Source organism: Diospyros lotus, chromosome 1 (assembly GCF_014633365.1).
Source record: "Diospyros lotus cultivar Yz01 chromosome 1, ASM1463336v1, whole genome shotgun sequence".
Classification (NCBI taxonomy): domain Eukaryota; kingdom Viridiplantae; phylum Streptophyta; class Magnoliopsida; order Ericales; family Ebenaceae; genus Diospyros; species Diospyros lotus.
In genome coordinates, this window is record NC_068338.1 from 49,293,150 (window position 1) to 49,318,799 (window position 25,650).

The 25,650-nt window shown below is 37.4% G+C and overlaps 1 protein-coding gene across 6 annotated transcripts; it reads left to right on the plus strand.

Moving 5' to 3' along the window:
- The first annotated feature begins 595 nt into the window (after window positions 1-595).
- LOC127790692 (uncharacterized protein At1g28695-like) lies at window positions 596-25,219 on the plus strand. Of its 6 annotated transcripts, none has more exons than XR_008020807.1 (4): window positions 596-1,144; window positions 3,044-4,993; window positions 24,425-24,509; window positions 24,989-25,219. XR_008020807.1 is itself a non-coding variant. In XM_052320325.1 (3 exons), exons 1-3 carry the CDS (start codon window positions 596-598, stop codon window positions 13,800-13,802), a joined length of 1,050 nt encoding a protein of 349 aa, XP_052176285.1. In that variant the 3' UTR covers window positions 13,803-13,929. The 6 variants fall into 6 exon arrangements, 2 of the variants coding, with proteins under 2 accessions (XP_052176285.1, XP_052176266.1); XR_008020810.1 differs by lacking the exons at window positions 24,425-24,509; window positions 24,989-25,219 and adding an exon at window positions 5,551-5,772 and having other exon boundaries at window positions 3,044-3,316; window positions 4,548-5,078; XR_008020806.1 differs by lacking the exon at window positions 24,425-24,509 and having other exon boundaries at window positions 3,044-5,078.
- Window positions 25,220-25,650: the final 431 nt, after the last annotated feature.

Below are 25,650 nucleotides of genomic sequence, written 5' to 3' on the forward strand. Positions count from 1 at the left end.
GTTGGCCTCTAAGGGGACCCAGAAGACAATGTCTCGTCATGGTTTCAATTCCCGTCCCTCCCTATATCCCAATAATAAATATATAAGGATTTTATTTATATTTTCGTTTTGATGTACATTCCTTTATCTCTTTTATATTTTGTTCTAGTTTTATTTTTTATTTGTTTCTTTCATGACAATATATATATATTATTTTGATCCTTCAAATATTTAATAATTCTGTGACAAATATTCTTTTGCATATATGAAGAAAATAAAAATAAAAAACTTTATTTGGTGTCCCAAACTGATATTCTTCTCACTCTCTTTAGATTTTGATTCAACATTTAGAAAAGATAAAATACAAAATTAATAACCATATTTAGAGATAATTTTGGGATTCAAATTTGTATAAAATTATTATGAATTTATATGAGCTGAATTTATCATAAAACCTTATCCAATAAACCTTATCTAATATATATATATATATATATATATATTTATATTTATATAATGAGCCAATTGTATTGTAGTTTGAGTGGAAGAAGAAAGAAGGAGAAATATTGAAGCATATATATACCATGGATATGCCCTGAAACTCAAAACCCTATTAATGAGAGAGAATATGATAGAGATGATGGGGAGCTCCCATTTATTCAGGAACCGTCTTCTTGATTTTTCTCTTTACGGGGCTCTTCTTCTGGTCGCCTTGTTTTACGTCTTCGTCTCCAATAAGCCCTGCTTCTTCTCCCCCAAATCCCAATGCCTCTCCAACTTTATCAGCATGGAGGTACACGAGGAGGACGAACTCGAGAGAGCGTTGAAGGAGACGGCCACGGAGAACAGGACGGTGATCATCGCCGTCGTGAACGAAGCGTACGTGGAAGGCGACAAGGCGATGCTCGACCTGTTCCTGGACGCCTTCTGGCTGGGAGAAGGGACGCAGGGCTTGAGGGATCATCTTCTGGTGGTGGCCGCCGATCAGATGTCGTACGACCGCTGCAAGTTCCTCCGGCTGCACTGCTACAGACTGGAGAACGGCGCCGGCGAGGATCTCTCCGGGGAGAAGCTGTACATGTCGGCGGGCTTCATCGACATGATGTGGAGGAGAACGCAGTTTCTCGGCGACGTTCTCAGGCGTGGCTACAACTTCATCTTCACGGTACGTGCTTCTGCTTTTCCATATCTCCTATCGCCAAAATATATATTTTGATCTCACGTTTTTTCCAATTAAATATTTAATTATTTCAAACATACTCTAAACTTATAATTTTCAATTAATTAAATTCTTAAATTTTTTATTATTTCAATTACAGTCATAAATTCATTATTTTCGACAAATTTATTAAGATATGCAATTAACTCAAAATTATATAATTCAAGATTGTAATTGAAATAATAAAAATTTTATGAATATAATTAACTTAAAATTACATAGTTCAAAGATATTTTTAAAATAATAAAAAATAGAGTATCTAAATAAAGTATATGGATTAAAATATGTATTTACCTCTCCTATTTCCAATGCAATTTTCTTTACAAAATTAAATTATATTTTCAAAAATATTACATAGACTCGGAATTTTGATATTTTAAGTCACATTAATATTGATGATTAAAAATTTATAAGTGATTATTAATTTACTGATGATTATTATTCATGATAATTTTTGATTATTAATACTAAGTGTAATATAAAATATTATCAAATCTTTTGACTAGTATTCTATTAGGTAGGATTGATTAGTTTCAACCATCATAATGGCAGTTAAAACTAAAGTATCGAGTAGATTTGACATTTCACTACCAGCCTAACCTTTCAATTCACCAAAGAAGACCAAATATATATGTTACCATTTCCAATAAAACTTTTCAAGATAGTATTTAAACTTTATTTTATTACTTCATAGTTTTATTATTAATATGACTTTTAAAAGATAATTTATGATATAAATATTGTGACAGAATTCTAACTTAATTAGTATAAGATGTAATTGATAATGATACTATCTGAACAAATATAATTAATCAGGTTTATTAATGATTATAGTCATGTATTAGTTTTTATGACTACAATCATTAAATTTTGATTGTGAAGTTTATATTAATTATACTATTAAATGATTTTTGATTGATGTTAATGTATGTTACGTTAGTTTTTATTAATAAAATTTGTTAAAAAATCAAAAGAGTGACTAGATTATAATAAAAATTAAAATTTAGTGACTTTGATACTAAGAATTAAAGTATAATATTCAATTTATTACAAAATATAAAATTTATAAACTAATAATGTAATATACCTATTTTTATAATTAGGTCACACTTGGGTTAAATTCAATACAAATTTTAGTCAGGACTAATAGACACATGAACTTGCCAAAAGTCCATAACTTGTTCCAACTTGCATATATAGTTGTTGATTTAGTCAATATTATTTTAGTTAGATGCTTCAATTCAAATTTTAGTCAAAACGTTTCATTGTCAGGTGACATGCATTGCAGTTTTAATTAAAAAAAAAAAAAAATACTAATGATAGTAGATTGATGTTAATCCTAATAGATTGTCCAAATAATAAAGTCATGGAGTACTTAGAAACTCTATTTAAAAGTTTCAAATCCTAATATCTACACAGCTTAATTAAAAAGGCTTCATGGGCCATGCCCACCATGTTTAATGAAAAAGGCTTCTCGGGATAGTTTGTGAGAAGTTGCGAAAATTAATTGTGTCAAAGATTTATAATTTTTTTATTAAAAGAACAATAGAGTTTATAAGGAATTATTTGTTGCCTCTTCCCTCGACATGGGCTAGCAAAAAGAGTGGGTGTGTGGGTCATCCCCTCTCAATTTGCCCGTATCGAACAAATGTTATGTTATTCAACGGTAACATAACAAAATCGTAAAGCTTATACGTGTTCATTAATTTATTATATGCTTACAATCTTAATACATAATAGCAATGGTTGAATTATATAATTATCTGTCTAAGTAATAACATGGTATCACGATAAATTGACCATTTTCTCCATTATAACGAGTGGATTGATGTTTTTTCTCGACAGGATACAGATGTAATGTGGTTTAGAAACCCATTTACAAGATTCTCTCTAGATGAAACAATAGACATGCAAATCAGCTGCGACCATTTCAATGGCGACGAATGGTCCACAAGGAATCCCATCAACACTGGCCTGTACATGATTAGATCCAACAACAAGACCATTGCCCTTTTCGACACTTGGTATTCCATGAAAGCCAACTCCACTAGGCTCAAAGAGCAAGATGTTTTGGCAAAGCTCTTCCACAACGGTGTGGTTGGAGACTTAGGGGTTAAGGTTCGATTTCTTGACACTTGCTTTTTCAGTGGGTTTTGCCAGAATAGTAGAGATGTAAAAGCTGTGGTGACTGTCCATGCCAACTGTTGTAGAAGTATAAGTGCAAAGTTGGCTGATCTAACGGCTATTATTCATGATTGGAAGAGGTCGAAGAATTTGTCGCCTAATCAAACAACTACCTTTCAGTGGTCAAATCATACTGCATGTACCAAGTCTTGGAGATATTAAGAATTTTAAGATATTTGAGAGGTGAAGATACTTTCTAATTAGGTATGTATGATGTAATTAAGTAGATGTAAGGAGCAAGGTGGGACATATTTTTTTCTTAAAGTTGCATTTGAATAAGTGAATTTAAGGTGGAGACAATAATCGTCAAGTTCCCAACTCTGCACAAATCTTTGAACTTACCCCAAGAAGCCTTAATTTGCTAATCACTACATAAAAGCTAGCTAATATCCAAAAAAGCCAATCAAATTAATTAATTAAGCCTCTCTTGATCCCAAAATAATTTCGCCCTAGCTGTGTTTAAGGTGGCGTAATACATTTTCAATATTTTATCTGACCAAAGAGAAGAAATTTTTGGTCAAATAAAATGAAAATTGAGTAGACTGACCAAAGAGAAAAAAATTTGGTCATGGTTTCATACGTAAGAGAAGGCATGTCGTGCACGCAGCTCTGGCCTGTGGGCGGCTTCCACAAAGCATTAATGCCTTCATTGACTTGGGCTGCCCTCCTGCCATCTGTCCCCCGATCCCATAATTTTTAATAATTAAAATAAATTTATGTATGATCCATGGTGATTGTGCAAGAAATGAATTTGAATTTGGGAATGTAAGCCGTCTACCACTTTTTTACTGACCATTGAGGCAATGACAGGAGACCTAATGCCTTTGTTGATTTGTAGTTTGGTTCCAATCACTTGACTAAATAGAGTATATACGAATGTGATATAAGATTTATTTATATCCTTAAAAAGATAAACATAAGATTAATCGTGTACAAATTCTATTAATAGGACAATAATAATCTTAATCAACAATAAAAATAAGCAATTTTAGATCATGATAATACGGATAAATTTGATTACTCTAATTATCTGGAGTTAGCTTGAATATCTTGACATTCCCATCAACTTGAGTTTGTGAACTATAAAATCTGCCTGTTGGCACTGTACTTTACATGGCCCACACCCCTTGTGCCTGCAAATTACCGGGCAGCTACACTCGTCCAGGTCTCGATGAAGCTTCCTCTCAACAAATTGCGGAGAAAGACTTTATTGAGTCGACGGGCAGACGACTTGCCCATATGATGGTTCTGTACGTACGGTATTCCACCACCATCTCTATATAAAGGCATCTATGGCGGTGGTGGAGCTGCACCACTGAAGATTAATTAACAGAGAGAAAGAATACATACATACATATATTGTTTAGGATGGCAGGAAGAATGAGGGGCATTAGTTCACAGTCGGCACCGTTTGTGGTTCTGGTTTTGGCGGTGGCGATGGGCGGTTGGGTGGCGAGCGGCGACACCAGCCCCAGCCAGTGCAAGGAGGAGAAGCGGCTGCTGGTGAATGCCTGCCGGCCGATCATCTTTGGGCAGAACCCGTCGGCGGCTTGTTGCCAGAGGGTTAGAGTAACCAATGCGGAGTGCGTTTGCCCCTACGTTACCCCCAAGGTGGCTGCTCTCATCAACGTTCCACGCACCATCAAGCAGATTGAAGGCTGCGGCCGGACCGTTCCCCGCAACTTCAAGTGTGGCAGTAAGATCTCTCTTCAACCAATTCATTACACATTAATTCATTGCCTTATGTTATATGGATTAGTCTACGTACTATGGCCGAGAGCCTCACCGTGAGACTGATCGAAGGGCACAAAATAACAGAAATGTCCTCGTTCAAATTACAAATTTCTTTTTCCTCCCTTGCCTCTTCTTTCTCTCTTTCCGTGACCACTTCTAACAAGCGTCGACCGCGATTGCATTGCTTAGTCACTTCTTCGCCTTCCGGCGGTGGTCGACGAAGAGAGGAGAAGAGGCGATGCAATGACAGTCGACGCTTGCTGGAGGCAACGGGGGTAGGGGAAATAAATTTACAGGATGAAGGCATTTATGTAATTTTGGCATCCTTCGATAAGCTTCTCCGTGAGGTTGTCAACTTATGTACGTAGAAAGGTCCTATATGTATATAAGGATAACGTATGATGATCACTATTTAACTGTTTATTTTGATGCAGGTATCACCACCCCACCATGAGCACATAACTACACACATTGTGGATCAGCTTCAATTCAATAAATTATATATGGATGTGTTTTAAGTGTTTCTGCACGTTATTATTATGGAGAGAAAGAGAGAGTATTGTGTATAACTCTTTCTAATTAAATAAATTTAATAATAAATAAATCAGCCCATAATATATATACATATATATATATTATGGTTTAATCCTGTTTCAGTTGAGCATTTCAATATCTTGCTCCCTTTTATTTTAATCACGAGAACCCAATGAATATTAATTTCCCTAAAAAGAAGAATAAAAGTGTAATAGTTTTAAGTTAAGGGGCGTTAACTTAAAATCGACCATACTTAGAGGGAAATTACTAATTAGACCAATTAATTAACCCAAAGACAAACTAGGTGAATTGGCAGCAGCAATGCGCAGGGGAGGAGAATAGAATTAGGAAGTGGATTTCGAAGAGATTAAGGCGGGCAAGAGAATAGGGAAACCCTAACCGATAGGTTCTTGCTCTCTCTGTTGTATATTTTTGCCCTAATTTTATTTTTGTTCAAAAGTGTGCTGAGATATGAACTGGAAGAGAAGAAATACCGTGCGCATAGGCATTTATACACTGATTTATGAATTTATTTGTTCCAAAAGGTGAAATCGCTCACCCCGGGCGCCCCCACCCCCGGCCCGACAGGAATGTGAAGGGAGGTTAATCATTGTGACTCAGCCAACCAACAGCGGCTAGACCAGTGCACACTGCGCACAACTGATTTATGAATTTATATATTGTTTAGATCTTGGATGGTTCATGCCCATTTTGAACTGAGATGTATTAGAATCCGAGCATGGAATCCGAATACCAGTCTTTCAATGTTGTGGTTTTAGGTCAATGAAGTTGCTTTAAAAAATATTTAGTTGTAAAATTTTTTAGTTAAAATTGCAAAGCGTCAGCGATGATCCTACAGTGTACAAGCTTTGCCCTAAATTTAGAATTTAAGTAATGAAAAATGAAGAGAAGTACCAGATACGAAGGCCTTGAAAATTCCATGAAGGCAACTTTAAATCTCTGTAAAAATATGAACAATGGATTAATAATTGGGAAAACATATTGTTTATTATATGAAAAGTGAAAATGAGTATTATAACTAATAAATTCCATGTCCATTTTAGGATTTTACTTCTCTCTCTTTGATTATTGGAGGAGGCCCCAATGGATGTCAATCACCTCAACTCTTCCATACTTGGCTTGAGCCCTTCACCTAGCTCACATTTGGCTGTTTTCTTTTTTCTTGCAATATATAGTTGTCTTTGTGAACTAGACGCTGCATGTTGGAGATAAAATGTATATCGTCTTGCAACTGTCGGTTCTACTTAATCTTTGATTGATTTCATTAGCCAATATTTCCTTATTAGCACTCACCCTACCTATAAATTAACTTCTTGACTGTGAATAATTGAAGGTAAAGAAATCACCTTATGGCGAGGCAATCTACTTTCTCATATAAAACATTGAATTATATATATAGTTTTTTTTTATTGAATTTTATAAAAAGGCAAATCATGTGATATGACAAGTTCAGATATTAGTCAAGTCAAGTCAACCTGAGATCGAGAAGCAACTTCATGAATATTGCCCCTTATTAGAGACCTTAATTTGTCACACAATCAGCCAAATCCTATCCTCATTGATTTCCCACAGGTACTTCTAGAATTGGAAAATGACCCTTTTTTTTCTATAAGTTTTTGTAATTAATAGTTCAATAGACGTTTTTTCTGTGTACTGTCAGGAATAGATCAAGTCAATCCATGGATCGATCGTGTACATTGTACCAATGGCTAAGTGTACAAATTTCATATACAAATTAATGGGATTTCCATAACAGTACACGTAGTAAAAAGTGTACATACATTGAATGAATAAAGATGTATATACCAACTAAAACTATAAAAATTCATGTATGAAGAAGGGAGTATAAAATGATAAAAGGCATGAACATAATGGTGTTCAATTTGTATTCCTCCAGCAATAAAACATACCACGTGGAATTAATGAAGCAATTATAGAGTTGTTTTAATTATGGGAAAATAAATTATGTGGAAATGTATTTGTTGTATGGCCATGCCATTTGAAGCTTGATTTTTGGATGTAATTATGTACAGGTTGAGGTTGCCCATGGCCACTCCGAGATATTCCTCCACCGGCTCTCCATTTTATTTAATTTTTAATTGGTTGTGGGTATTCGCCAGGTTAGCCTTCTTGATCTTTAATCCATGGCTTTCTCTCATATCTATGTTAGATTCAAAAATCTCTTTGTTTTTGGAATTAGAGTCGGCTCAAGGGGTTCTGAGCCCTAGGCGGTAACTAGTTTAGGGCCTTCACCCACATTTATGGCCATCGCAGGGAAGGGGCTTGCAGTAGCAGTCCGACAACTCCAATGGCCAACAGTCGACGTCGGCAATGCCAGCGGCGTAGGCTCTTTCTCGTGCACGGGCAATCGCGTCTTATCGGCCTTCTTTCTCGTGTGTGCCATCTCTTTTGGTCTCCATTTGTCAGTTTGGTCGGTGTATTGAATTGAGATGCTACTCTTTGCTGAAGTCTGAAAGTTGAAACAAGGCTGCGAATCGCACAGATGCTGAGCCAATGAAGCCTGAAGCGTGCGCGATATAGAGAGAGAGGCATTGAGAAGAAGCAAATGAACTAAAGAGTTAAGAAGACGCAGATTGCAAAGAGAGAGAGAGGGAGAAGGAGAAAAATGGGTTTAATTGGGAAGGAAAAAGTGGGTTCAGAACGGTTAAACTATTGGGAAGATGTAGTACCCGAAGAGCGCAGAGAATGCTAGTATATATCGAGGATAAGTAAGGAAGAAAATAATACCAATTGCATACCTTTTGGCCTGAATGTAGGCAAAAAATTTTGGGGTTAAGCGTACTTGAGCTAGGAAAGCTCAAGGATGGGTGACCCCCTGGGAAGTTCACATAAGTCCATTAGGGTAAATTATTCCGATTATTCCTATCGCTCGATGCAGGATGTTACAAGTGGTATAAGAGCCGACCCCCGAGCCTCTAAGCGCGGTGGTGGGGTAAACCTCAGCGAGGACGCTGAGTCCCTAAGGGGGGTGCGTGTAGGCACCTTAGGCAAATCCCACATCGGCCATACAAAAGGGGGAGATCTGTGATCGGTTGTAAGGTCGCATGATGAGGATGTCATGTGCTTAAGGGGGGAGGGGGAGAATGTAATACTCCAAGAGCTTAGAGAAGAGTAGTATATATCCAGGATAAGTAAGGAAGGAAATAACCCCAGTTGGATACATTTTGAGCTGAATATAGGTAAAGAACTCCGGGATTAAGCGTGTTTGAGCTGGGGAAGCTCAAGGATGAGTGACGCCCTGAGAAGTTCGCGTAGGCCTATCCGGGTAAATTGTTCCGATAATTCCTATTGCTCGATATGGGATGTTACTGGTGGTATCAGAGTCGACTCCCGAGCCTCTGAACGCGGTGGTGGGGTAAACCTCAATGAGGATGATGAGTCCCCGAGGGGGGTACGTGTAAGCATTTTAGGTGAATTTCACATCGGCCATGCAAAGGGAGTAGATCTGGGACCAGTTGTAAGGTCGCATGACGAGGACATCATGTGCTTAAGGGGGGAAATGTAATACCCCGAGAGCCCAGAGATGTTAGTATATATCGATGATAGTGTAAGAAAGGAAATAACACCAGTTGAATACCTTTTGAGCTGAATGTAGACAAAGAACTCTGGGGTTAAGCATGCTTAAGCTGGGAAAGCTCAAGGATGGGTGACCCCCTGGGAGGTTTGCGTAAGCCAGTTAGGGTAAGTTGTTCCGGTCTTTCTTATTGCTCGATGCAGGATGTTACAGAAGAGGACGTGGAAGATAAAAATTTGGTATTTTATATTTAATTTTTTAATTAAATATTTATTATTAAAAAAAATAAAAAATATATAAATTATAAATTTTTAAAATTGTTTGGCCTCCTTAATTTGGAGTCCTTAGCCAGGCGTCTATTTCGCTTCACTGTAGGGCCAATTCGGTTTGTAATTGAAAATTCATATTCCTATATTTTTTCTTCTTTTCTATTTTTGTAAAAGATACTATAATGGTGACAATTTTATAAATGTAAGTCGTTTTAATTGATTTTTTAAAGTACCTTCAACAATCATAAATTAAACCATCCTTAAAATATATATAGATATATATAAACATGCATTTATGTTTTATGTATTACTTACTAGCTTTAAGAATTACTCAAGGGAGCCGATATCTTAGAAGTGCAAGCAATAGTTTTGTTGTGTATGGACTTTATTAGGATTTTTTTTTTCAACTCCTTGTCGGGTGTATTCGTTCTGTATTATTGTACTTTGACAATTTATGCTTCAATACTTTATTCTTCAAATTAATTATACTCTTAAAATATACATTAGACTCAGAAAAATAAATTGTTAGTCTGTATTTAATTTGATGTTGAGAGTTTCGGTTCAGAGTAAAAGGTAAGGAAGAGTGATTATCTGGGTTGGGTTACATAATGACTCATGCTAGGTATTTGATTATATTTCTGTTGATTTTGTTAGATAATTTGCTAGTTTTCTATCCGGAAGAAAAGTATGGGTGCTCGTGAACTAATACTAATAGATGTGTTTGATTAGGGGTGAAAAGTGGGGCGGGATTCTTTCCAATTCCATGGAATTCCACCCGCCCCTAGAAATTTCAATTCATTGATTTCAATAAATTTTTTTACTTTTTTATGGAACTTTTCACAAAATTGAAATTTAAAAAAAAAAATTCAACCCGCATTTAGAATTCAAATTCTATGGAATTGAAAAACTGTTTGTTTGATGAAATTTTCTAAAATTTAGATAAAAAATAAATTTCATCCTCATTTTTCGCCCCTACCAAACGTACGTGGGTATATTTGATTGAAAAATTTTTCCCTGGCAATTATATTCTATGTTTCAGAGAGAGAGAGAGAAGAGATATGTTAAATGTGAAAAGTTAAAAAAAAAAAAAATTATGCAAGTCACAACTTTTAATAATAAAAAATTAAGTAAACTATAACTTTTGATAAGAAATATTTTTTAAAAAAAATATAATAAAATAAGGGATGAATATAAATACTCCCATCTTCATCTTCATGAGGTTTAATGATGCCAAGCATCTCAAACCTCCTAGGTATCCCATTCTCATAGAGATAGAGATGATGGGGAGCTCCCGTTTATTCAGGAACCGTCTTCTAGATTTTGCTCTTTACGGGGCTCTTCTTATGGTCGCCTTGTTTTACGTCTTCCTCTCCATCAAGCCCTGCTTCTTCTCTCCCAAATCCCAATGCCTCTCCAACTTCATGAGCATGGAGGTATACGAGGAGGACGAACTCGAGAGAGCGTTGGCGGAGACGGCCACGGAGAACAGGACGGTGATCATCGCCGTCGTGAACGAAGCGTACGTGGAAGGCGACAACGCGATGCTCGACCTGTTCATGGACGCCTTCTGGCTGGGAGAAGGGACGCAGGGCTTGAGGGATCATCTTCTGGTGGTGGCCGCCGATCAGACGTCGTACGACCGCTGCAAGTTCCTCCGGCTGCACTGCTACAGACTGGAGAACAGCGCCGGCGAGGATCTCGCCGGGGAGAAGCTGTACATGTCGGCGGGCTTCATCGACATGATGTGGAGGAGAACGCAGTTTCTCGGCGACGTTCTCAGGCGTGGCTACAACTTCATCTTCACGGTACGTGCTTATGCTTTTCCATATCTAGTCCTTTCGCCAAAATATATATTTTAATCTCACATTTTTTTCATTTAAATATTTGAATTTTTTATTATTTTGATTATATTAATTTACTGATAATTATTATTTATGATAATTTTTTATTATTAATACAAATCTTTTAACTAGTATTCTTTTAGGTAGGATTGATTAGTTTGAATCATCATAATGACAATTAAAACTAAAGTTAGATTACATTTGATATTTCACTATCAGCCAAACCTATTTATATATTCACCAAATAAACCTAACCTAACCTAACCTAACCTATTCTATTCACCAAAAAATATGTTACCGTTTCCAATAAACCTTTTTAAGATATATAGTATTTAAACTTTATTTTATTACTTCACAGTTTTATTATTAATATGACTTTTAAAAGATAATTTATGATATAACTAGCTATTGTGAGACAATTCTAACTTAATTAGTATAAGAATGTAATTGATGATAATGATATTGCCTGAAAAAATATAATTGATCAGATTTATTAATGATTATATATAGTTATGTATTAGTTTTTATGACTACAATCGTTAGATTTTGATTGTGAAGTTTATATTAAATTTAATATTAAGTAATTTTTGAATTGATGTTAATGTATGTTACGTTATATTTTATTAATAAAATTTGTTAAAAAATCGAAAGAATGACTAGATTATAATAAAAATTTAAATTTAGTGACTTTGATAGTAATTAGAATTAAAGTACAATATTATTCAATTTATTACAAAATATAAAATTTATAAACTAATAATGTAATGTACCTATTTTTATAATTAGGTCACACTTGGGTTAAATTCTTATATTTACATATTAAAATTATCCAATCTTCAGAGTCTTTGTTTGATTTGGTCCTCTCTTAGCAAGGTGTAATAGACACATGAACTTGCCAAAAGTCCATAACTTGTTCCAGCTTGCATACTTGTTGATTTAGTCAATATTATTTTAGTTAGGTGCTTCAATACAAATTTTTAAATCCTAATATCTACAAAACTACTTAATTAAAAAGGCTTCTTAGGGCATGCTCACCATGGTTAATGAAAACAGGGGCGGAGTCAAAAATTTTAGGTATGGTGGGTAAAAGTTAAACCTTAAACTTTAAATTTTATTTAAAATTAAAATAATATAATATTAGAAAATATATATCAATAAATTATACAATTGACGCATTTTCATATTTTAATAACGTCGCATAATAACATAATTATCAATTTTATTAAATATCTATTTTTCAATATACACAGCTAAATTGTCTTTCATTCATTAATCTCTCATTCGATTACGCAACCGAGTCATGATAAGTTTCATGATAGACTGTCGTTCTATTATTAATCTCTAATTCAATTACGTAATTGAGTCTTGACAAACTTCATGACAATAAATATATTTTCTGCCATAGTTTCAAATATATGTATTTAACAAATTTGTAACAAAAGATGAAAAAAAATAGTCCCTTTAATTAAAACACAGTTAAATAAACGGTCAATGAGGGTTAACGTACATAAAAGAAAAATGGGCCAAATTTTCATATATCTTATTTTTAATTTTCGGCCAATACTGAAAAAAACATTGGCAGTCGCCACCAACCACCGTGATAGGTGGTTTTTGACGATCAGAGACAACCACCCGACACTCTTATTCCCATCAACCAATATACCCCAAAACCAGTAAAATCTAACGACTAAGTTTTGTAAATATAAACTTAAACTTTTGGCCAAACCCAACGCGTGTTAATGCATTGACAGTTGTCACCAGCCACCATGTCTAGTGGTTTTCGACAATTAGAAGCGATCATCCGACACTCTTATCCCCATCGACCAATATACCTAAAATTCAGAATTTTTTAAAAATCCATTGACATTTAGAAAAAAAAAATAAAAAATATTAAATTATTATATATATAATAATTTTTTAAAAAATCTAGTGTGGATTGACCATTTTCTCCATAATAACGAGTGAATTGATGTTTTTCTCGATAGGATACAGATGTAATGTGGTTTAGAAACCCATTTACAAGATTCTCTCTAGATGAAACCATAGACATGCAAATCAGCTGCGACCATTTCAATGGCGACGAATGGTCCACAAGGAATCCCATCAACACTGGCTTATACATGATCAGATCCAACAACAAGACCATTGCCCTTTTCGATGCTTGGTATTCCATGAAAGCCAACTCCATTGGGCTCAAAGAGCAAGATGTTTTGGCAAAGCTCTTTCACAACGGCGTGGTTGGAGATTTAGGGGTTAGGGTTCGATTTCTTGACACCTGCTTTTTCAGTGGGTTTTGCCAGAATAATAGAGATATCAAATCTGTGGTGACTTTCCATGCCAACTGTTGTAGAAGTATAAGTGCAAAGTTGGCCGATCTAACGGCCATTATTCATGATTGGAAGAGGTCAAAGAATTTGCCATCTAATCAGACAACGACCTTTCAATGGTCAAATCATACTGCATGTATCAAGTCTTGGAAATATTAAGGATTTTAAGACTTTTGAGAGGCGGAGATACTTTTCTAATTTGATATGTATGATGTAATTAAGTAGATGTAAGGAACAAGGTGGGACAATTTTTTTCTTAAAGTTGCATTTGAATAATTGAATTTAAGGTGGAGACATGACCCCAAGTTCCCCAGCCCTACACAAATCTTTGATCTTTGTCCAAGAAGTCTTAATTTGCCAATCAAATTTAATTAATTAAGCCTCTCATGATCCCAAAATCATATCGCCCTAGCTATGTCTAAGCTGACCACTAAACTAAAAGATAACCAGTTAATAATAAAGATCATCATAAAATCAAAGAAACATTCTTATTAATTAAAAATAAGAGTAAATTAAACTATGTATATTCTCATGCTCTATTAATAGATAGATTGGAGACTTGTAATACTTTTAAAAATACAAGTATAAGGGCATTTAATCTTTTATCTGTCTATTTTCACGAAATTTATAAATGAGAATTAGATTAGAAGAACAAGGAAAATTATATTGGATTAAAGTTTTTTTTTTAAACAATTGAATAATATTGAGTTAGTAGGGCTGGACCTTCCATGAGGCCCATGAGCCAGTTGACTCAGGGCTCATAAAAATTTCATGGAAACTTTATTACTTAGGGGCCCATAAATAAAAAATATTCCCATTTGTAAGGGCCTATTTCCCAGTCCAGCCCAGCAGTTGCCCACCCTCTTCTCGTCTGCAAAGTTTCTCCATCTCTCTCATTCGCTCACTGCGCGCCCTAGCCCTACCTCTCTCGCTCCGTCGCGCCTCGCCCTCACTCTCGCCTCTCGCTGCTGCTCCGTCGCCGGTTGCTCGCTGCCTCTCTCTCTTCTTGCTGAGTCGTCGCCCTTCGCCCTCGACCTCGCCCTCACCCTCGCTTTCTCGTCTCTCGCTGCTTGGTCGGCGGTCGCTCGTCCTCACCGGCTCGTATCGCGCTCGTGGCTGGTGGCTCGCTGCTCAGTCGTTGGCCTAGCAAGCATCGTTTTTCGCTGCTCTGCTCGATCGCTCGCCCTTGTGGGTTGTGGTCGGTCGGTGGCTCGCTGCCTCTTGTTCCATTGCTCGCTGCCTCTTGGTTTTTGATTGGCTCATTAGATTCACTCTTTCAAATTTGCTTCAACTTTCAACAATTACATTTGGGAGCCTATTTTTTTATATTTTGCCTCAGAAGCCAAAAAACCCAAATATGACAATGTGAGTTAGTATGACCAAAGAGAAGATATTTTTGTTCATAGTTCCATACGTAAGCAAAGGCAAGTCTTGCACGCAGCAGTGGCCCACGACTATATAACAACTGTGTTCTGCGTGCACGACTGTATAACAGCTGTGGCAGTAGAACACTCTATACATATGAAGAAAAATTAATCTTTTTTAAGTAATTAATGCCCTTTATAAGGGGGCAATTTTCAATTTTCAAAAAAGGCCCTAAAACTAATGCCTTAACAAGTGATTTTTGTTGCAGTGTTAGTATTTGGTAAGTGGTCTACGTACCTCCATTTCTATATTAAAATAAAACAATAATCATATATATTTAAACAGTTAAAGAGTGTAATATCATTTCAGTGATAATTTCTTTACAAAAATTTTACAGATCGGATTATGCAAATTAGTGGCTTGATTGAAGCAATTTGACAGCAATAAATTTGGATTTTGAGATGACCAGCATTTAGACTTTGGAGAATTTTATAAATATGAGTCGGGTGGTCGTCGTCGCCGTCAATATTTACATAGAAATGTATTTTTTTTAAAAATATTTAATATTTTTAAAAATATTTAAAATTAATTAAATATAAAATTACATAAATCTTGAAAATTAAATATTTTAAAAAATTATAAATTTTAATAATTTAAAAACTTTTTCTATATCAAACGTCTCGTTAGGGCGGCTCGATAAAGTTTCCTCTCAGTTATGATTTGAATTGAATGCATGAAAATACGGATGAAAATGAGGAAAAAGACTTTATTGAGTCAACAAGAAGACGAAAAACTTTATTGAGTCAACAGATAGACGACTTGTCTATATGGGCTAAATTGGAAGCCTTAATTTGCGAGTCACTACATAAAAGCTAATATCCAAAAAAAAAAGTCGATCGAATTAATTAATTAATTAAGCCCCTCTTCATCCCAAAATTATTTCGCCCTAGCTATGTCTAAGGTGGCCACATAAAATCAAAGGATAAACATTTAATAATAAATATGTCTATGGTGGCCATATTTGGGCCCAGTCTAATCGTAAGCCCATAGCTTGATATTGGGCCTAGTCCTTAGGGTCTATCCCGTCAATGTCAGCTCAACAACATTCTCCATTCCTTCAATGTCATACCTAGATCACCTGCGCCCATATCATCCCTCAACTATCTCGGGATTCTTGGCTCCTAACTCACCTACAACAACTAGTGTCACACAAGGAACCATCATCTTCTCTCATAATAAGCTAGCCAACCATCGACTAAGGTATGTTCTTTTTTAGTTTACAAAAACTCTATTATTTTGAATTATTACTTACTCGAGTGTCAGAGTGCTTGCAGGTGCTAGTCATCCCTCACTATATGAATCGTTGTTACCTCAAGCTAGCCCTCCGTCCAATCACCTTATGGGCTGAAAGAAACATTTGACGTCTTGCATGGGGCCTAATAAAATGTGCATGTCCCATAACTCACCAAAGCATCCCAAGCCATACTTAATAGTTATCCATGACCAAAACCAGAAGCTAGAACAACATGGCCCTGAATTGAGAAAACCTATCCACTAGAAAACCCTGCAACCATGGAGATCCTTCTCCAGACCACTCAACGGCTTGAGAACCAAGTCGTCGAATTGACCTGCAATCATTAAAGGAACCAGTGCAATGGGCGGGCCAACGATGATGAAGAAGCCATCATCAAACACCAACCTAAAGCAACACATATCGTTGAAGTTTATCATGTTCGTGCCCCTGTTGGACAATTTTTGTCTCCCAGCCACTCTAGAGCTATACGACAGAACCAGTGACCCCCAAAAGCACCTACCTATGTTTAATTTCTTAATGCTATTGAGCGAAGGCACTGACCCTATCATGGGCTGAGCATTCCCCAACACCCTTAAGAAATTTGCTTTACTACGGTTCTCTACCCTCAAGCCAGATTCCATTCATGACTTCACCAAGCTTACTACCTGCTTCCTCACCCATTTCTCCACCAGAAGAGCTCACCATAAGATCTCAACCATCCTTATCAACCTCAAGCAGGGGGAGAACGAGCCGCTACAGGCTTTTTTGAACCAGTTCAATCAGGAGGTTATACAGGGGAACAAGAACGGATGCTCGAACCTTCCCGTTTGAAATACGACACATACGCCCCGTTGATGACTGGTAGAGATCGGATCCTCAAAGAAGTCTATAACTCGAGAATCATTCGAATCCCTGACAATTGAGGACAATAGAAGCCCAACACCTAAGTCGATACAAGTAAGCGTTGTGACTACCATCAAATGTATGGCCACACAATTAAGGAGTGTGTCGCACTAAAAGACTAGATAAAGCGATTGCTCAAACAAGGCCACCTCGACTAGTATGTCTATAGAAGAAGAAGTCAAAGCAAGGAGCTGTAGTGAGATCGGGGCCAAAGAAAGAGCCGTAGCCATAGAGGAGGCCGAGAGTAGCTGAAGGCTAGGGCAACGGGATAACTCTTGCTAATTAGATAAGGGGAGTCAAAGACACCATTTTTGGAGGTTTTGCAGGGGGAGAGGACTCCAACTCGATAAGAAAAAAATCTCTCCGGGTAGTGATGTCGGTCAGTAGTACCAAGTAGAAAATGATGGTCCAGCACTCGGTGATCTCTTTCACCGAAAGAGACTTCGAGAGAATTGACCAAAGCCTAGACAATCCCATAGTGATATCCGTAGTGGCTGCCAACTACATCATTAAAAAGATACTCATTAACGAGGGAAGTTCAAATGACTTACTGTACTTGTTAACCTTGAAAAAGCTAAGAATCCTTGAAGAAGAACCCAAGCCGTTCCATGGGAGTCTTGGTCGTCTTTTTTAGAGAACAAGTGCATGTCAACAAGTACATTGAGTTGTGGACCATATTTGAGACAACTCCCCTGTTCAGGACCATCAACGTGAAATATCTGGTTGTTGATTGCTAGACCCCATACAATGCCTTGCTCAGACGCCCATCCCTCGATGCTTTAGGTGCAATCGTCTCCACATTAATGAGGGTGCCGTCGCCACCATGCTTCCACCTGGGAACCACCACCGGCGCCGGATAGCTAGTCCCATCACTTGTAGGCGCACGTCTCATGCATCAGGAGGACATCTCCTCCTCCTATATCAACCAGTTCTCTTCAGAGACAAGGTATGTTTTCGCCTCTAACCTACTGATACACTGCCTTATCTAACTCTCTTACTCAATCGACCATTGGAGTCCTTGCAGGTGCCAACCACCCCCCGGACAGACCCATCGCCAGAGCTCGTGCCCCGCCTTCGATCGTCCCCCTATTTGGTCAGGAAGGAACATTTGGCGCCCACCGTAGGGCTCGGTAAAACTTACCTACCCTATAAGCTCACCAAATCCTTTCGAACCGATCTGCCCGTGACTGCACCATGGTGCGAACCAGAAGCGCCCCGACCTAGGAGCCAAACAACCCTGGTCACCCTCCGTAGAATCCATCTATCATAGAGATCTTATTGTAATACCCGGTATTACATGGTATTGAAAAATAAATTTCAATTATTTGAAGGGACCTCTCGGGTGGTCCGGGAAGCCCGAAAGTCGGTTTCAAGAAATTAATTAATGAAATTTGCCGAATTGACGGCAGGGAGTACCTCGGCACTTGGATGTCCAGGGAAGAGGGCAAAAGATTGGTGAGCATCTCGAGATAAGGATAATGACACTGGAAGCGGTCTGATCGGGAATAATATTCGGAATAAATTCTGTATAAGCCGAGTGGGTGCTAATACCGAATGGTCGTAGGGGACTTTCGGGAAGTTAAGGGGGACCATAGGAGTGATCTGGTTTGGCGAATAAGACAACCATTAGGCATTTTCGAATGGAATAAATGTCTCGTGTAGGCGCAGGAACGAAATCGATATTTTTGAGCAAATGCCGGTAATTAATTTTGGGAGAAATCAAGAATAATTAAAGCATTGGAGGGTCCAAGTGCTATTAGTAAAATACTAAAGTGCAATTAATAGTCTCTAAGTGGAATTATGGAGTATTAGTGGGATTAATGTGTAAATTATAAATATATATTTGTGCATATGTGAGTGTGTGTGAGAAGCTTCTTGGAAGATTCGTGTGCTTTTTTAAAATTTGAAATGGCTGAATTAAAGAGTGAGGGAGAGAAAGCAAAGCTCGGGAGAGAGCATTGCCGAGAGAGAGGGAGCTGGGCCGAGAGATTTTGAGAGAAAGAGAGAGAGAGAGATCGGAGGCGAGAGAGAGGGCCGATCAGGCATGGCAGCCGCGGCCAGACGCGTTGCAGCGGCAGTAGCAGCAGCAACGCGCGGGTGAGGCCGGTCGGTGGCTCTGCGCACAAGAGATGGTGGCAGCATCGATCGGAGGCGATGGTCGCTGTGGAAGTGACGGCAGGGGCCGTCTTGGGCGGCGGTGGTCGCTGGAGTTGTAGCGGTGGAGGTTGCGCGCGGGAGGCCATGGCGGCAGCGACCGTGCAGCGGCTAGTGGCAACCAGCGGTGGGCTCGTGGTGAGTAGCGGTGGGCTCGTGGCGAGCAGCGGCGGCCAGTGGGCAGCAGACGGCCATGCACAAGGCTGCCCAGACATGCGAGGAAGACTATGAACAGTGCGCGCGCGGGAAGCTGGAGAAGAAAGGATGTAAAAAGAAAAGAAAAAAAAATAATGAAAATATGGAAAAATGGGAAAAATTCCAGAAAAATGGGGAAAAATTTTGAAATTAAATTGGGGCTTGAAGAGCGTGTCAGAAACTCAAAAATGAGATTTTGGGCACAAGTGGCAGCTCGGGAAGAAGCGTCGGCATTGGCGTTTTCCTAATTTCTCCCTAGATGAGTTGAGATAAATTAATATTTTCTTCCCAAATTATTTGCATTAAGGGAGTTAATGTAGAATAATTATTTGTTGGATTAAACCCTGGGTTGGGGTTGTTTGGAAATTATTGATGATTGGTTTATACCATTGGTTGAGGTTGATTGGAAGTTATGGTTGGGCATTGTGCAGTGTAGGGTAAAATATAGGCCGTGGTTTAGCGCCTAATGTATGGTTGGGTTTTTGTGTGTGGTTGCATCTAGGTTCGATCGGGGAGGCGGTGATCCTAGTAGTTCTCGGAGTTCGAGCTGACGTTCTCACCTGAGACAGAGTTGAAGCTTCGATCCAGGTAAGGGATGGCCCCATGTGGAGGTGGCCTTGCAAGTTGGTAAATATGTTTGATAATGTTTTTATGTTACATTTGCATGTAGTGGTTAACACTTGCGTGATGTGAGATCTAGTGGACCTATGGCCATATGGAGGACTAGTGTTGTGGGGGCTGATGGGTTGATGCCTCAAACCTTGGTGGGTTGTGAGGATAAATGGGCCTAGCCTCATTTGCATGCATTGGGCATACATAAACATGGTTATATTCATATTTACATGCATTGCACCCTTACTGAGTCTTTATGACTCATGAGGTTTTATCTCATGTTGTAGATGATGCAAGACCAAATGCAAGCAGGGATGGTACTGGGAGACTGTTGTGGCAACTAGCATCGTTGCCCGAGATGTGTGGATGTGTATTCTCCTGTATTTTCTTGTATGTATTCATGTGTTTGAATGTAAGCGTATTGAGCACTAGAGATATCTAGTTGTTGTAATCATAATAGTGTGATAGATGATTGTGAGTCTGTGTGACGTATATGTGGCTTTAGTTGTTGAAGCTAAGTTCGGACCGAGTAAAGATCAGCGAGGTATGTTCTCATAAATCCCCAATACTCAGCGAAGTGTTTGTTATGCTACCTTTGTGCCTGGGTAACCTTTGGCTTGCTGTGAGGCGAGCTGAAGAGAGGTGAAGCTCACTTGGGTTTCGAGTCTCGGTTCGCTGTGTTTTCTTGTTTGAGTTGAGACCAATTCTTGAGTGGAGCGAAGGGAAGGACGAAGCCTAGTTCCCACCTAGGGCGTTTCCTGTTGAAACATTGTCCAACCCTTCAGTTGTGGTTTGTCATGTGAGTAATCCGATCGATTATTTACTGGTGGCGCTTGTAAGTGAGAGCGGGTCGTTATAGTTCTACTCCCGACAGTCGAGAGGCTCCATAATCGAATGGACGAATTAACAAAAAATCAATAGCGTGACCAACCCAACGAATGGGCTGACCGCGATGCCAGGGGCAGTTGTCACAAACACCATTAGGCTACTCACACTCTAACCTCCTCACCTTCCACGTCCCTATACTCTCATAGCCATCCCTTCTTCGAGTTCATCATGATCATTTCCTTGCCCAACGGTTTTCGTCTTCCTTACGCCCTAGAACCCTACAACGGCACCACGAACCCCAAGATCACCTTACTACCTTCAGCACTTCCATGTTGATAAGCGGAAGTTCGGACCCGATCATGTGTCAAACTTTTCGTAGCACACTGAGAAAGTCGGCCATGTTATGATTCTTAATTTAAGGTAGAGACATGATCCCCAAGTTCCCCAACCCTACACAAATCTTTCAACTTAGCCCAAGAGGCCTTAATTTGCTAATCACTACATAAAAGCTAGCTAATGTCCAGAAAAGTCAATCGAATTAATTAATTAATCCTATGTTGATCCCTAAGTCATTTCGCCCAACCTATATATGTCTAAGGTGGGCACATAAAATTAAAGGATAACTAATTAATAATAAATTTAGAATCTCATTAATTGGGATCATCATAAAATCAAAGTGACTTTATTATTAATTGAAAATAAGAGTAAAACGATCCATTCTCAATGACTATTAATAGATAGAAAGATTTGTAATACTTTTAAAAATACAAATATAAGGGCGTTTAATATTTTATCTTTTTAATTTTACGAAATTTATAAATGAGAATTAAATTAATTAGTAGAACAAGGAAAATATTGGATTAAAGTTTTTTTTTTTTTTAAACAACTGAATGGTATTGTGTGAAATGGGATCTGTATACATATGATGAAAATTTTTGTTTATGGTTTCATACTTAAGCGAAGGCAAGTCGTGCACGCAGCGGTGGCCTGTGGGCAGCTTCCACCAAGCATTAGTTAATATCTTCATTGACTTGTAGTTGGGTTGCAACGACTTGACTAAATAGCGTTTGATTGTTACATATTTTTTATGAAAAATAATTAAATATTTTTATATTTTTTATTAAAAAGTATATATGATACAAATATTAAATTTTTTTTTTCTATGAAATTCATTTTTCAAAGGGTAGGGTGATTTTTATTTTTTAATCAATATTACCTAGAATTAAATTCTAGGTAATACAATCAAATATACCTTAAATGTTTGTCCTATATACATATTTTTTATAAAAAAGTTAAGAATATTTGATTGTTTCTATTAAAAATATGTATAATAATTACACATTTTTTATAGTAAATGTGTACAATCAAACACAGTTTAATTATTTTGAGTTAGTTTGAATATCTTGGCATTCCCATCAACTTCCCTCTATGAACAATATTTTAAAATTGGCACTATACTTTACATGGCCCACACCCTTAGATGGAAAGAAAATGAATTTCAGGAAATTGATGTGTTTGATAGCTAATTTTTTCTATAGAAAAGGCAAATTTTTCACCTAATTTCTTATTAGTGCATTGTTTGACAACAATTTTTTTCCCAAGAAATCATTTTTCAATGGTCACGTGAGACCATTTTTTTTCAAATCATGAAAATCGAATTCCTTGGAGGGAAGAGATGAAATTTTCTAGGCAATTGAAAATAGGGGATGTATGGTGGCGGGGGGATGAGAGAGAAGGGCAGTGGGTGGGGAGGGTTTACAAATTATTTATATTTTATATTTTTAATAATTAATAAATATAAATATATAAAAAGAAAAAAGAAAAAATATTCTATATAAATTATTTCTTTGGAAAACAAAAAAAATAATTTTGTAGTTTTATTTTTTGAGAAAATAATTTAATTAATTTAAAATACATTATTATTTTAATTTTTTTGTGTAAAATTTAATATTTTTGAATACATTTTCACCTTTGAATACCATAAAAAATGACAAAATTCTATGAAAAATATTATCAATCAAACATTGAAAGATGAAAAATAATATTATTTTTCAGGTAAAAAATTATACCAATCAAACAGATTAAACATCCAATTTTTATGAATTCATTTTTCCTGCAATTCAATTCCCTAGAATTCATTTTTTTTCACTCAAATTCCACCATTGCAATCAAACACAAGTTATTTGGTTGGTCTAATTTTCTACCTAAAAGATAATTTTTTTTTTTATCTTTTGGTATTTGATTAGTAATATTTTCTATAGAATTTGATTATTTTCTTCGCATTTCGTGTTTGAAAAAGAATCTTATATAAAAAAATTAAAATAATAACGTATTTTAGGTTAATTAAATTATTTCCTCAAAGAAATAAAATCATAAAATTAAAATGTTTTTATTTTCCAAATTTATTAATTTATACAATTTTCTATTTTTTTTAAACATTTGTATTTATTAATTATTAAAAATAAAAAATATATTATTTTGTAAACCCTCATTCACTCCCCCTCATTCCCCTATCCTTCTCCGACCTCCTTGCCTCCGTCGGACCTTGAATTGTCGCTCGCCTCGCTCGCCCTCCTTGCTCAGTCGATCTTGCCTCTGCCCGACTTCGTCGCTAGCTATCGTCGACTCAGCCTAGGCTTTGCTCTCGCCAGTCACCCCCTCGCCCTCCGTCATTGCTCGCCCTCATCGGCTGCCAGCTCTTTCCTCGTTCTCTTGTTTGTTAGCTCTCTGGCACACTCGACTTTTTCGGTCGGTAAGTTGCTGTTTTCAATTGACAAGAAAATTCCATCTCTTCCCCCTTCCCTCCCTCAAATGACCAATGGGAAAATGAGTTCTATAAAAAAAAATGACTGTCAAATAATGCATAAGTTAAAAATTAGGTGAAAATTTTGTCTTTTCTCCTCGAAAAAAGTTGGCTGTCAAACGTGGCTTAGTGCCTGCAAGTTACCGGGCAGCTACACTTGTCCATGTCTCGATGAAGCTTCCTCTTAGCTATGGTTTGAATGCTTGAAAATGCGGAGAAAGACATTTTTGAGTCAACATGGAGACGACTTGCCCATATGATGGTTCTATACGTACAATATTCAACCGCCATCTCTATATAAAGGCATCCATGGCGGTGGTGGAGCTGCACCACTGAAGATTAATTAACAGAGAGAAAGAATACATACATATATTGTTTAGGATGGCAGGAAGAATGAGGGGCATTAGTTCACAGTCGGTGCCGTTCGTGGTTCTGGTTTTGGCTATGGTGGCGATGGGCGGTTGGGTGGCGAGCGGCGACACCAGCCCCAGCCAGTGCAAGGAGGAGAAGCGGCTGCTGGTGAATGCCTGCCGGCCGATCATCTTCGGGCAGAACCCGTCGGCGGCTTGTTGCCAGAGGGTTAGAGTAACCAATTTTGAGTGCGTTTGCCCCTACGTTACCCCCAAGGTGGCTGCTCTCATCAACGTTCCCCGCACCATCAAACAGATTGAAGGCTGCGGCCGGACCGTTCCCCGCAACTTCAAGTGTGGCAGTAAGATCTCTCTTCAACCAATTCATTACACATTAATTCATTGCCTTATGTTATATGGATTAATCCACTATGTCCGAGAGTCTTACTGAGAGGCTGATTGAAGGGTGCAAAATAACAAAAATGTCCCGGTTCAAAATTATAAATTTGCTTCCCCTGCCCCGGCCTTCTCTTTCTATCCTTCCATGGCAACCTCTAATGAGCATCAACCACTGCTGCATTGCCTGATCATCTCGCTGTCTTCGCCTCGCAGTGGCGGTCAACGATGCGTTGTAGTGACGGTTGGCGCTTGTTGAAGGTGGCGGGGGCAGGAAAAATAAATTTGCAGAATGAGGGCATTTATGTAATTTTGGCACCCTTCAGTAAGCCTTTGAGTGAGGTTGTCAGATTGTGTAGAAGGGTCCTATATGTATATAAGGATAACGTATAATAATAAGGTTAAACTGATGATCACTATTTGATTTTTTTTTTTTTTGTTGCAGGTATCACCACCCCACCATGAGCACATAACTACACACGTGGACTAGCTTCAATTCAATAAATTATGAATGTGTTTGAAGTGTTTCTGCCCGTTCTTATTATGGAGACAAAGAGAGAGTATTCTGTATAACTCTTTCTAATGAAATAAATTTAATAATAAATAAAGCAGCCCATAATATGTAATGCAATATAGATATATTATGGTTTAATCCTCTTTCAGTTGAGCATTTCAATATCTTGCCCCCTTTTATTTTAATCATGGGAACCGAATGGATATTTCCCTAAAAAGAAGAATAAAAGTACAATAGTTTTGAGTTAAAGGGCGTTAAGTGAAAGTTGATCATACTTAGAGGGAAATTACTAATTAGACCAATTAATTAACCCAAAGACAGACTAGGTGAATTGGCAGCAGCAATATATGCAGGGGAGGAGAATTAAGAAGCCGATTTCGAACAGATTAGGGCGAAGAAGAGAATAGGGAAACCCTAATCGACATGTTCTTGCTCTTTCTGTTGTATATTTTTGCCTTAATTTTGTTTTTGATCGAAAGTGTGCTGAGATATGAACCGGAAGAGAAGAAGGAACGTGCGCATAAACATTTATTCACGAATTTATGAATTTATTGTTTGGATCTTGGATGGTTTATGCTCATTTTGAACTGAGA

Excerpts from the sequence above, each read along its gene's own strand:
- LOC127790692 (XM_052320325.1), top strand. The coding sequence starts at position 596 with ATGAGAGAGAATATGATAGAGATGATGGGGAGCTCCCATTTATTCAGG. Across the intron at positions 890-11,025 it reads GCGACAAGGCGATGCTCGAC|CTGTTCATGGACGCCTTCTG; the intron begins CTGTTCCTGGAC and ends GCGATGCTCGAC. Across the intron at positions 11,281-13,301 it reads GCTACAACTTCATCTTCACG|GATACAGATGTAATGTGGTT; the intron begins GTACGTGCTTAT and ends TTTTCTCGATAG.